General features: G+C 34.4%; 1 protein-coding gene across 1 annotated transcript; it reads left to right on the top strand.

The window, feature by feature from the left end:
- The first annotated feature begins 7,345 nt into the window (after nucleotides 1-7,345).
- On the top strand, nucleotides 7,346-13,103 carry LOC109052983 (homeobox protein Dlx4a-like). Its single transcript, XM_019070422.2, has 3 exons — nucleotides 7,346-7,867; nucleotides 8,957-9,150; nucleotides 12,546-13,103. Exons 1-3 carry the CDS (start codon nucleotides 7,564-7,566, stop codon nucleotides 12,795-12,797), a joined length of 750 nt encoding a protein of 249 aa, XP_018925967.1. The 5' UTR covers nucleotides 7,346-7,563; the 3' UTR covers nucleotides 12,798-13,103.
- Nucleotides 13,104-13,473: the final 370 nt, after the last annotated feature.

The following is a 13,473-nucleotide window of genomic DNA, read 5'->3' as shown; positions in this document are numbered from 1 at the left end:
CATCAAAACTCTTGCTGACAACATGTGAATTTGCGATGTTACGTACATGTTACACTAGTGACGTCATTGCGTCTCAAGAAATGTCGGGAACGGGCGCGTGCAGCCATAAGAGAGCGCGTTTCTCCTGCACTGCTGGAATTAACTCCAGTAGTATGTGATGAGACTGCTGAGATGAACTTCACAGACCTCATACACAGTCAAAACGAAAGCAAACACATGAGCGTCGTCACGGGCATGGATTTGATTTTTTTTTTTAATGAAGCTATTTAAGCGATGGAAATCACATGACTCTTCTAAATAGATGCTGCTTTTTTATGGGCATCGGTCTAATGGACATAACTCTAAAAATGACTATGACTTCACTGTCTGAACGTTTGGTGGGCTTCAGACCCTCAAAATCGGCTTTTCTGGAGTTCAGTCACGCTACCAGTCTCACCAGCGATCAAATTCACCGTGACCGGTGTTGTCTCACGCGCATTATCCGGTGCACACGGTGTTTGCATCAAGGTGCACACATCGCAATAACGATGCAGCCTTCTCTTCGGGAGCTGCTTCATACGGCCGCCCGCATCACATTAACCACTATCCCACCGCCCATCACCAATCCGGAGCTTACCTACCATATCAACACAACAACCCAGTCGGTCATTCAAGAGTAGAGGATGCTGCAGGTAAAGTGTGCTTTCCTTTACCCTAACCCGACACGGCTTCAAAAAAAAAAATAAAAAATAAAAATAAATAATAATAATAATAATAATAATAATAATAATAGATAAAAAAAATAAAAAAAATAAAGGGTTAGCCTACTAAATTCCGTGTTGCGCCAAAGTTAAGCTGACTGAGAAAATTAGTTTTACCAGGCATAGCATAGATTGATTTCTGAAGACAGAAATGCAGAATTTGGGTTGACATGTATGATTATTTATTGATCTTTACATTTAATTTAATTCCCGACGCAATTCTAATTAATACAATAACGTGTCAAAACGTTTACATGTCCATTGTGAAATGTGTCAAAGACTTATTTGCAAAATTCACATTTTTTTTAAACGGGTTGAGTGCATTAAAAAACCTGGAGAAATATAAGTGCTTTTATTATATGAATTCATTTCCTACAACACAGTTTTCACAATTTGAGTTTGAATAAATAAATAAATAAATGAACTTTTTTCCACTACATTCTTAATTTGGATGCCACCTGTAAATCTTTCGATATACTCACGAGCTCTGCTTTCCTTCCGAGATTCTTTTTACAAAGGACTTATACAATTTATGTGGTTTTGGTCTATCTTAACTCTAAAAAAAAAACAAATTCTAAATAGGGATTAATCTATAGTCTATCGCTTATGGCAAAGTACCACTCCATTACTCAAAATGAATCTATCTATCAATCGCGTTTTCTCAAAAGCATCATAGGCTAAATTGATCGTAGAGGACCATTGTGGCAATGTCTACAATCTTTTGGGAAAATGCAGCCCAGATGTTTCTTAAAATTATCCTTATTTTTAATGTTTCCATAGTTTATGTCATGGGTCCAACCGTTTCCTAACTGATATCTGTAATATTTTAATGTTGAATCTAATAATAGGGTTTAAATTATGCTTTGGGGAATCTTTTCATCCACACCACACAGCCAATTTAATTTAAATTGGCATTTAATATAGATTAAACTAATTGCCTACCATTGTGTAGTGTAATAATTTATTTAATAATTTATTTAGATTTTAAAAAACAATGTACTAACTGACTGTGACAGAGTCCTAGATAATGTATTAAAGTCAGATATATTTTTTGTTATAGATTTCAGATTTTTGAAATGACGGCAACTTTTAAATCTCTTTGGGGGGTGGGGGGGACTATGGTTTAACACATGAGAGAAGAGAAGAGCAGAGAGCTCAGAAAGACAGAGGCGAAGAAGCAGAAAGACCCGAGACGAAGAGAGAGAAAGAACAGAGAGAGAGAGACGAGGCGAGCGAAAAAAGAGGAGGCGACACAGAAGAAACGGGACCCTCAAGTCAAACCAAGATCATCCACCACCCCCCATAAACAAAACACAAAAAACACTCATTTCGGTCTATATAATATATTATATAAACAACTATACAAATTCAAATCTAACTTACGTACTCCATAAACTGAATTAATAATACATAAATCTACCTACCTCTACTCAATCTTTAACCAACAAACATCTACCCTCTACTTACTCACCTCCCTCTACAATCTGCACAACTCGAACATTTATGGTCAATATCAACTATTTTCTACAAAAAATATAATTTTTGAGTAATAATATTTTACGACTATTGAGTAACTGGATGGCTTATTGCGCACAGAGTGTAATAATTATCATTGATCTCAGGGATCATTAGACTGGCCGTTTTCTATGGATGGACTGGATGGAGAATGAAAGAGCACAGATAACAATCTCCCTATCCTCCAAGGGTTGGTATAGGTCGAGGAACCACTTTCTTCTGTCATCATTCTACACTCACTTCACCAAATGAATGCTTGTGGCCCTTCACAGTCGATATTAGTTATTTTTTTTTTTTTATTTTTTTTTTTTTTTTTCTCCACATTTTAATTTTTTTTGTATGTCCCTCTCTTCTCTTGCATACAGACTTTGCTCTCCACCTGTCATTTTGCCCTCATGGGCTTGTGTATACGCTGAACCTAAAGCTGCATCCGCAGATGCCAGTTTCACGTGAGGTAGAGAGAAAGAAAGTATCAGAAATAACATGAGGCACTACAGTGTAATAGGTCTAGAGAGACTTCGGTAAAGTTGCAATGGAATGTCAAAATGAGTTCACATCAATATAACCTTTGATGGTGCTTTCGGCAGCTCCAGACAGAAGAGACAATCCTGTCTCGGTTGAATCTCGCTCTCTCAGCTTGAGTCAATGTCCTTAAACCACCAAGGTGCTCTGACAGCTAAGATTTAAAAAAACCAATCACCTAGACTGAACATTCGTTTGCTGCATCTTCAAGGGAATGTCACTTAATTTACACTGACTTAGTGTAAATAGCATCTGATCTGAGACACCAGTGAAGGTCGCCAGAGGATTGCCAAGGTCAGTCTTGAAATGCCTGACAAAACCACCTACTCAAATCCACGCTTTTAATAACGCCTTTTAGCAGTGAACAAAAGGAATGAATATATGGACCTATTGCCTCAAACTATTATCCATTTACAAGATAAGTACAAATCATTTAATCATCCCGGAAAAGTTAAACTTGTGGCCATTGATCGACATATCAAGTCTAGTGTTGGCAATATTGAATTGAGGTCAGTGATTATTGTGTCAGAGGTTGAGTTTTAACCCTAAGGGAAAACTACACTGTAAAAAAATATTTGTTGAGTCAACTCAAAAAAACTTTGTTTACCAATCAACTTACATTGTCTTGTTGTCTGGACAATTTATAAAAAAATATAGTTATGTCTACAAAAAAAAAGGGCAAAATCTCTTTTTTTTTTTACAGTGTAACAAAGTCAAAGCTCATTTGGGTTATTCAAAGTGTCTTTCATAATTTTATGGAAGTTCAAAAATGATAATCATATTATAACTCGATCATAATGCATTGAAATGGTCTTGAAATGCACAACCTGTGGTCTGAAAGTGCAGAAAGAGGGTCAGAAAATTTACATTTTGTAATTGTTTGTGGTATTTTGTATTATATTTTATTTTTATTTTTATTTATTTATTGTTTATTTCTGTTGTGGTAACCATTTAACAACATTATATTCAATGCACATTTTTTTAAAACACTGACAGTGCACTCAAAAAAAAAAAAAAATTCCAAGGAGAAAGGGGTTAAATCAAATAGTGCCTTGGGCAAAGGCATCCTCCTGTATAGTCCTATTAGAAGAATCAAATTTCTGGTTTATAACTTAAATAAAGAGTGCTTGTTTACAAGTGATCTATTATTGTAGTCACCACACTCCAAAGTTGCAGTGCTCAAGATATGATTTCACATCTGTTTATTAATCGTTCATAAAATATACCTGTCCGACTGTATTTACATGCTGACAGCATTAGAATTAATTACTTAATATCTATCTATCTATCTATCTATCTATCTATCTATCTATCTATCATTTGTATGTCTGTCTGTCTGTCTAGCTAGCCGTCTTTGCCCAAAATGAATTGTTGATTGTTTGTACTAAATATAGCATTATACTGAAAATTTTCCACTTAAAGAGAGCACTTGCTGCTAAAACGAAATATTAGCCTAATACCTGCGGTTTTGCCAGCCAGCAATAATTCACGTCTTTATAATAAATTTAGCCTTATATCTAAGTTGTTTCATAAAAAATAATTCCCGAAATGAATTCGTTCACGAGAACATCCAGTCTTGAAAAACAAAATGTGTTTTTGTCAAACTACCTCGTTAAAATGGGCATAGGCCTACGTGTCGTGCATTATAATTACAGGATATGTTTATTTTAGATGTGGGTTTGCCACGCCTGCATTCAAATTATGATAAGCTACCTTCCATATAGAGGATGACGGCTCTTTAGGATGATGAAAAACAGTGCTACATCCATTTGGTCAGCAAGTGCATAAGCATGCAGATTAATCGAGACTCCTAATTGAGCAGGTTCATTTTATTCAATCGCGATTAAAACCAGAACAAAAGCGCCTTTTTGAGTAAAACGTTTGAAAACCTCTAGTAAGAGCTACCCATAGACTGTAAAAAAGGTAATACCCGAATATATATTTTTAGCGGAAGAGGTTTACGGTCCGCGTCGCGGGACCTATTTGGATGATTCTTCATTTTCGTACTGCAGAGGACAGTTTTGTTCTGCTCCTGCATAAGTCATTTCTATTTAACATTTTTAAACATATAATCAATTTCTAAATTTCAGTGCGGTTTGGAAAGTAAAAATGAGCTCTTTTGGACCATTCGTATTTTAAATCGAGTTATTATAAGGATAAACGAGAGGGTTACATTGATAATTAATAAATAACGACTACATTCACCTGGCATTGTCTCTAGGAAACGATTACAAGTGTCAGCAGACCTTTAGGTAGGCTTAGGGCCTACTTTTGCGTTGGATGTCATATTTGTGTATCACTCCATGCTTTAAACATCATTAGCCAAACTGATGGACAACTTATCCACACCTATTTACAACCTACTTCAAAGACTTTGAATTGCCTGTCAATTAAACAAATTATCCAAATTGTCATGCCTTAGTATTATCTCACACATTTCAAAGCAAACTAATTTCCTACAAATTTCTCCTTAACATTTTCTTTTAGTATTGATTATAGGCCTTGTGATTTATTTATTCCCTCCTCATCCACTGGAGTTATCAGCAGAGCATTTTCATCAGCACTGGGCTTCAGCTTTAGCCAGTGAAAACATGTGCCACAGCATTATCCACCTGCCCTCAAAATCATAGGTGACATAAAACTCACCTACACAATACACAGTATCTCGGCGGCAACAGAGTACAGAAATATCCATACATACACACTAGAAGAGAGACACACACAGTGATGACGCCAGCTAGTCTGGCCTAAGATGGGAAGTATTGTTATTAACCTCTTTTCCTCCAGTGTGAATGAAAACCAAAGTGAGGGTAAGTCCTTGTGTTATGACTTCAGGGGCTCGTTTTGTTCTCCTCTATAATGTACACATAATTACAGACTGAGACGGAGTACACACTTTCTTTATCTCTCTTATCCCTGTCAGACTCATACTTTGTATCTCCCTCTCCTTCCCTTTTTGTGTCATATTTGTTTAAAAGCAGTGCTTAGTCAATCATAGAGGATTATGACCTGTTGGCCTATACTGTTCAGCTCAAATACTGTTGGGTAGATTAAAATATTTCATTCTCTTTTAGCTGCAGTTCTGTATTAATGCATCATGTCATCATGTGTTAAAATTAAAAAATTGTCTAGGAATATAGAATCACATTTAAATAGGTTGTCTGTTTTCAAATAACACATCTAGGCTACAGCGTGGTTCTCTATAGATTTCCTGGAGTTTTGCCATTAAAGGTCAGGTTTCAGGCTTCAGGACTGAGCATCGAGGCTGGGCGTGTCGTGACGGTTGGTTGTACCTGTGTGTGAGGAATGTTGGCATAAGATAAAAGCACCTATAATTTGTGTTATTGTCTCGCCACGTCACTATTTCGGTTTAATAACACGTGTCCTTCAACCAAAACATATAACAACCTCGAGCAGCAGTAGGGGCTCTCTTCAAGGCTTCTCCTCTCGACCGCGATAAAAATGAGTTTTATCTGTGGGAGGCTGCATTCACTTTGTCTTGTCTGTCTGACTTCGTTATCCAATAATGATTTCCTTGAAAACTGTTGTTTTGTTTGACTAAAATAACATAATCGGATTTCTGTTGAAACTTTCCTGTATCCCCAAAATATTAACTTTAGCCATTTAAACGAAAAATACCACGGCAAATTATCTTACAATCATACGGTAAAAAAAAAAAATACGTAGGCTATTTTTAAAGATAACAGTAGTAAGTTATTGTAAAATATTTGTATAAAATCTTTAATGAAAAATAGTATATTGTTTGGAAGTTAAAATAATCTTGTTGATAATATTGTTTACACTATATTGTTTCATTTAGGCTATGTAAAAATAGGACTGGTCTTACATGTTTTAGAAGTAACGTCTAATTCTTGAAACAATTAGCTCCCAAATTCATAATCCCCTTCGTTCATATCATCACTTTTTGTTGAATTTTGTTTAATACATTTTAATAAGTTGGTTTCTTCCTTTTGTAGAAAGATTGTTTAATTTTAGTCTACATTTATGTTGTTTAGGCTAATGGTTATGTATTATTTTAGTAGGCCTATAACGTTTGTTTCGTCTTTATGTTTACGTATTTTCTTAGCAAATTTTCGTGTGCCCTTCCATGTCACTGATGTTATTCTCCACAGTGGGAAAAAAAGACATTTTTTTAAGAGATAGTTTGGTAGCCACAGCATAGCGAGTCCCAAAATGCCTTCTTAATGCTCGAAACATTTAGGATAAATGTGTGACAACCACAGTTGTCACTCATAAATTTGGGTTGACAGTTGTATACATATTTGCATAACCACTTGATTTATTTTATTGTCAATGTTTATGAATCTTATCGTTAAGACGGTTTCTTAAATGCCCTCTTTTAATTTTTTTAATTATTTTTATTTATTGGTTTTATTGGAATTATTAAAAGGTTTTTTTGTTTTGTTTTTCAGTCGTATAGATACATCAAAACTCTTGCTGACAACATGTGAATTTGCGATGTTACGTACATGTTACACTAGTGACGTCATTGCGTCTCAAGAAATGTCGGGAACGGCGCGTGCAGCCAATAAGAGAGCGCGTTCTCACTGCTGGAATTAACTCCAGTATGTGATGAGACTGCTGAGATGAACTTCACAGACCTCATACACAGTCAAAACGAAAGCAAACACATGAGCGTCGCGTTTTCACGGGCATGGATTTTTTTTTTTTAATGAAGCTATTTAAGCGATGGAAATCACATGACTCTTCTAAATAGATGCTGCTTTTTTATGGTGCATCGGTCTAATGGACATAACTCTAAAAAATGACTATGACTTCACTGTCTGAACGTTTGGTGGCTTCAGACCCCTCAAAATCGGCTTTTCTGGAGTTCAGTCACGGCTACCAGTCTCACCAGCAGCATTCACCCGGTGTGTCTCACGCGCATTATCCGGTGCACGGTTTGCATCAAGGTGCACATTCGCAATACGATGCAGCCTTCTCTTCGGGAGCTGCTTCATACGGCCGCCCGCTCACTTACCACTATCCCACCGCCCATCACCAATCCGGAGCTTACCTACCATATCAACACAACAACCCAGTCGGTCATTCAAGAGTAGAGGATGCAGGTAAAGTGTGCTTTCCTTTACCCTAACCCGACACGGCTTCAAAAAAAAAAAAAAAAACAATAAAAATAATAATAATAATAATAATAATAATTATAATTATAGATAAAAAAATAAAAAAAAATAAGGGTTAGCCTACTAAATTCCGTGTTGCGCCAAAGTTAAGCTGACTGAGAAAATTAGTTTTACCAGGCATAGCATAGATTGATTTCTGAAGACAGAAATGCAGAATTTGGGTTTGACATGTATGATTATTGATCTTTACATTTAATTTAATTCCCGACGCAATTCTAATTAATAACGTGTCAAAACGTTTACATGTCCATTGTGAAATGTGTCAAAGACTTATTGCAAAATTCACATTTTTTTTAAACGGGTTGAGTGCATTAAAAAACCTGGAGAAATATAAGTGCTTATTTATAGCTAAGTATAAAGACAGAATAGTGAAATTACATGCTAAATCGTTAAATCATACTTTGTCAAAGTACTCTATAGGCTAATTGTTCACTATGGATTTAACGATTATTTTAAGAGTGAGCATATTTGCTTTAGTTGAACTCAACTCTAAGACATTCGTGTAATTTTTGTAATGCCACATTATTAAACTTTACTGGCTAAATACGCAATATGAATTAATATAGACTAATGTATAACTCCAATTAACAAAATCAACACACACACACACACACACACACACACGGATTAATGTCTCGTGATTCTTTGAAACCTGTTTTTGGATTTTGCAAGATTAAAAAAAAAAATAAAAAGAAGAAGAAGAAAAGGAAAATAAATTATCACTGGCTTGTTTTAGTCTTCATGTAACAATTTTTTATAACTTTTTAATTAAAGTGAAATTTGACAATAAAGTTAGCTACAAATTATACACACAGGAGCTGCTTTTTCAGAAATGTCATGTAGTGAAAATGACTGTTTAAACGCGTTGTCTTGTATGCGGTTGACAAACCTTTTCTTCTGACAGAATGGCCTTCACATTTTTTAGAAATTATTTATTTTCTTTGATTTGTTTAACACTTATCAGTAGGCCTACCTCCGATATTATTTTTTAAATGTAATATTTAATCTTCTTACTCGATTCCGAGAAGCAAAGTTCCATTGAGAGTGGGGAAATCCGGCTGAACGGGAAGGGGAAGAAGATTCGCAAACCCCGCACGATCTACTCGAGCTTGCAGCTGCAGGCGCTCAACCAGCGCTTCCAACAGACCCAGTACCTCGCGCTGCCGGAGCGCGCTGATCTAGCAGCCAAACTGGGGCTGACACAAACACAGGTATGTACACATGACAACACTGAATTAAAGACGGAGAATAACTCCGACTTTACTCCATGATGTGTGTATCGTGTATCTGTGTGTCTGCATGCTTTTGTGGACCGTTCTGAAAAGAAAATTGGTTCATAATAAGAATAAAAGATCGTTTTTCTTTCTGTAAACACCAGAAGTTTTTGGTCTTGTCTATACAAACCAATGTGGAGACTTCAACAGGTGAACGTGCCTGTTGTGTATGTGCCTGTGTCTTTGTACAAAGGACAAAGAAGAAAGTTGGTAGCGCGTAAAGTAGCCTACAGTTTACCATACCGCACGTTCCCAAATACATCATTAAAGTATTAAGTAAAAATGTTCGTAAAATATAAAAAAGCCTCAAATCCTTTAGAACTATTTATCCGGTACAAAGGACCTAAAAATAAACGATAACAACGGAGGCCTGTTTTGCATTATTATAAAATGCTATGTCGTCTAGTAGCCTATATTTGTGTTTGTAAATATAGCAAAAAATAAATAAATAAATAAATAACATACTTCGCGAGCTGTGCTGCCACGGGATGACATTCAAGTTAGAACTTTATATAGGCTCACGTTTATAAGCACAACTTCGTGTGATATAGGCTATTCTTAATAATATTTATTATGGAAGTAGCCTAATATATGACCCTGCAAATGGTTTTCACCCTTAATTTCGCAAACAAGAAAATAAATAAATAGGCTAAATAAATAAATGTGATTCTCTTTCTTCTTCAATAACAGGTTCTAATCTGCTTCAATAATCAAATTCGAGGCAGCCACACATCTCGCATAACTGTAGTTAAAAGTAGATATGGCATATACCTAGACAACAAAGATAAATTTATGAATGCAGATATAGTATTCGATTCTGCAGTGCGGATCTGACCATGGCTGCAGTATCCGGTTTAGTTTAGTTCTGTTCTGTTTCCAACCGGGAGCGCAAATTTAACTGCAGTTTTCTATAATTTTACAGATTAAGTTGTTTTTATACATAACTTTTTTTGTTCAGATTTATATTAAGAAAGTAAATATCCAACTGTTATTAAAGTACACATGTACACACATGCATTCTAAAAAAAGAAAAATATTTCGACTTATTAAAGTTATAATTATTTCAACATTTAGTAACTTCCAGTCCTTGGTCACAAGCTATAGGTCTATATAAACGAACAAATTTAAGAACTTCTCTCTACTCCAAACCTTATATGATCCATTTTACACGGTGGCCTAGTTCACCTGACTTCACCCTACATTTCAGTAATTATAATGAAAGGACTCAGTGAAGCTTCTAGAAAAATTACAAACCATCCACCCACACACAAAGTCTAACTTCGAAACAATGAAAACTTTTAATTAATCATAAAATCAGTGTTTCTTCAACTACAGGCACTACTTTTATGAAGAAAATGTTGTTACCTTCACTTGTTATGAAGAAAAGAGGTCAACTTTTTTTTCTTTTTGTTATAGAAAACGTCACATTAAAACTGTCTTGAAAAATATTTTTTCCATTTATTTGGCTACTTTTGAAATACCTATTTTTTTGGTTGTCGTTTAATAGTTTGAAAGTCTGGGTCTGGTAGTGTTGCAAATACAAATATATGAATTATTACATTTTTAAAACTAAACAGTGAAAGTGTAACTAAAAGCAATATTTATATATTATTCTAAACACATTATGACCTTCATTCATACTAATTGCTCTTACTGTTATAATTATAACTTTCTGTGTTAGAGTATTATTTTTTTTGTGTAGCATATATTAAACCTTCAATACTCCAATATATATATATATATATATGATATATATATATATATATATATATTATATATATATATATATATATATTATATATATACTCTGTTGTTTTGGTTTGGAAATGAATCACATATTTCATTGTTTAGTGTTACTGTTTTCTCTGGAAGACATTTACAGAAAATTATCTTTTCAGCAGGAAAATATTTAGCAGAACGGACACACATATCAACACTTTACAATGTGTGTGTGATAGTGTGTGGGCAGTTTGCAGAGCCAAGTACTCTTTATTAACAATTGAAATTCTGTCATTGCTGCAATAAGAAAGTGTTGAATGTTGCCTCTGGCACCTGTTCCTGTTTTTTAGTACAGGCGGCTCATTTAATCTATTTTCTGATAGTAATACATGCAGACATCATTTAAGTGATAAAAATAAATGCATCACCACAGGCGGCAAGAGGAACATCACATTAAAAAAAAAAATCAATTGTGAAATCCTAAATTAGAATAATTATTTTGGGTGTCAGTGTGCGGAGAAAACATTAAAAAGGTAATTGGACTTTCACCCAGCTTAAAAGTCTCTTGAAAAACATCACTTTAATTATGTTTCATTATAGAAGATTTTACAGCTTTGTGGGTTTGACTTTGATTGTAAATTCACAATTAGTATGAATTTTCCACATTAGTCACACAATTAAAAAATTAAAAACACAGATTATAATATCAAGGCTTGTTTATATCATATATTCTTAACAAAAAATAAATAAAATAAACATGCACAAGTGTATGCTAGAGAGAGTTCTGGTTAAAATTTGTAATTCATCCAAAGAACTGTCAAGCTCTTCTCACTTGCAGCAAGCTGGTATTTAAAAAAATAAAATAAAAAATCATGCTGAATCGAAGCTGGCAGATATTCACACTTAAAATGTCTGCTTGTGATGTTCTGTTAATCCTGTTCTGTTTGTAAAAAATCTGAAGTGCTCTACAACTACAAAAAGACGAGAAAAAGTCTTGACCTGTATTTCAAAGATAACATGTTCCTTTATAGTTAAATGTGGTTTCAAGTGGAAGAAAAAAAAAACAGTTCAATTTAGTACTTTATTTACTTTTATAAATAAGTTGCTTTCATAATTTTTATTGGGGAAAAAAAGACTTTCCAGAAGTCTTTGTGTGATGCATTAGATTTGACTTTAAATATAATATTTATTATAAAACAGTGCTGTCATATTATTATTATTATTATTATTAAAAGTTATGTCTTATTTTTGTGATCAGGGTGTTTCATTTACATTGTATATTGTTCATAATTTCACCAGTTTGTGGTCTATGTGTTTCTCTGACTGTGGTTTGTCTGTTTATTTTGATAGTAATTTTATACAGTATCATCATGGGTCCTTCTGTTTGACATTTTATCAGTTAATAAAATATATGGTTAATTATATATATGGTCTCAAACATCACCCTATATTTCCCACCTGAAAAGAGCTTATGGTTCTACATGTATTTTGATAATTCCTTCCAATCTTGCTTGATTTATGTGTTATAAATAATAATAATAAAGTTCACCATATGCTTTTAAACAGATGGAAACGTGTTGTAACAAATGCTAATCCAAATGCAAATGTTACAGGTAAAGATATGGTTCCAGAACAAGCGGTCCAAGTACAAAAAGATCATGAAGCATGCATCAAGCGGACCAGAAGGAGAACACCTTCAAGCAGCTTCTGCATCCGGAACACCATGTTCACCAGGAATGCCCCTGTGGGATGTTTCCATGTCAACCAAAGGTGCCCCCATCCACTCTGGAGGATATATGAACTCTTTTGGACACTGGTACCCTGGTCATCATCAAGATCCAATGTCCAGAACTCAGATGATGTGACGGGATGTTTAATTAGGACAGTCTAGGACAGTTTAGGACAGTTTATTTGCATCCCCTCTACTGATTCTACCAGTCCACTCTATTTCAGATCACACCAGCCCTTTTTAGCACTATTTACTCACAGCCCAACTTTCTTCAACTTCCTCCCCAGTATTTTTTTCATGAAGATTTACATTGCTGACATTTTTTTTGCTTGCAGGTTTTTGTGTGGGATTTTTTAAAGACTGAATAAGTAATCTATTCTAAATGTGGATTTTGTAAGCTCTTGTAAATTTGAATAAAATGCCATTGTCTGATTGCCATGCACGTCTATCCTATATTTCAAAGCTTGAAACCTCAGTCATTCTTTTTTACTATTTATCAAACTATTGCATATTTTCTCTTCGCTACAACAGTAGTCCTGAAATCTTGCTTTGGTTTCCAAACTTCTCAGTTTGACCCTTTCATTAATTTGTTTGAATGTGCTCAATATTTCACTGTCAGGAATTTCTGATTGATTTTTTAGGAAAATATATTTATGACAAGTTTTATGTCCCTGCCATGTGACAATGAATTTTTACAACTACAAATATTCCATCTTAGTTTATACAATAAAAATCTAGAATAAACACAAAATAAATAAATAAATAAAAAGTTAAATGAAAAATAAAGTTGCATGCACAATAATTATAAAATA

Source organism: Cyprinus carpio, chromosome A3 (genome assembly GCF_018340385.1).
Source record: "Cyprinus carpio isolate SPL01 chromosome A3, ASM1834038v1, whole genome shotgun sequence".
NCBI lineage: Eukaryota > Metazoa > Chordata > Actinopteri > Cypriniformes > Cyprinidae > Cyprinus > Cyprinus carpio.
The sequence above is the reverse complement of the archived record's forward strand: the minus strand, read 5'-3'. Positions and strand labels throughout refer to the sequence as shown.

Excerpts from the sequence above, each read along its gene's own strand:
- LOC109052983 (XM_019070422.2), top strand. The coding sequence starts at position 7,564 with ATGACTATGACTTCACTGTCTGAACGTTTGGTGGCTTCAGACCCCTCA. Across the intron at positions 7,868-8,956 it reads TTCAAGAGTAGAGGATGCAG|ATTCCGAGAAGCAAAGTTCC; the intron begins GTAAAGTGTGCT and ends TCTTCTTACTCG. Across the intron at positions 9,151-12,545 it reads TGGGGCTGACACAAACACAG|GTAAAGATATGGTTCCAGAA; the intron begins GTATGTACACAT and ends CAAATGTTACAG.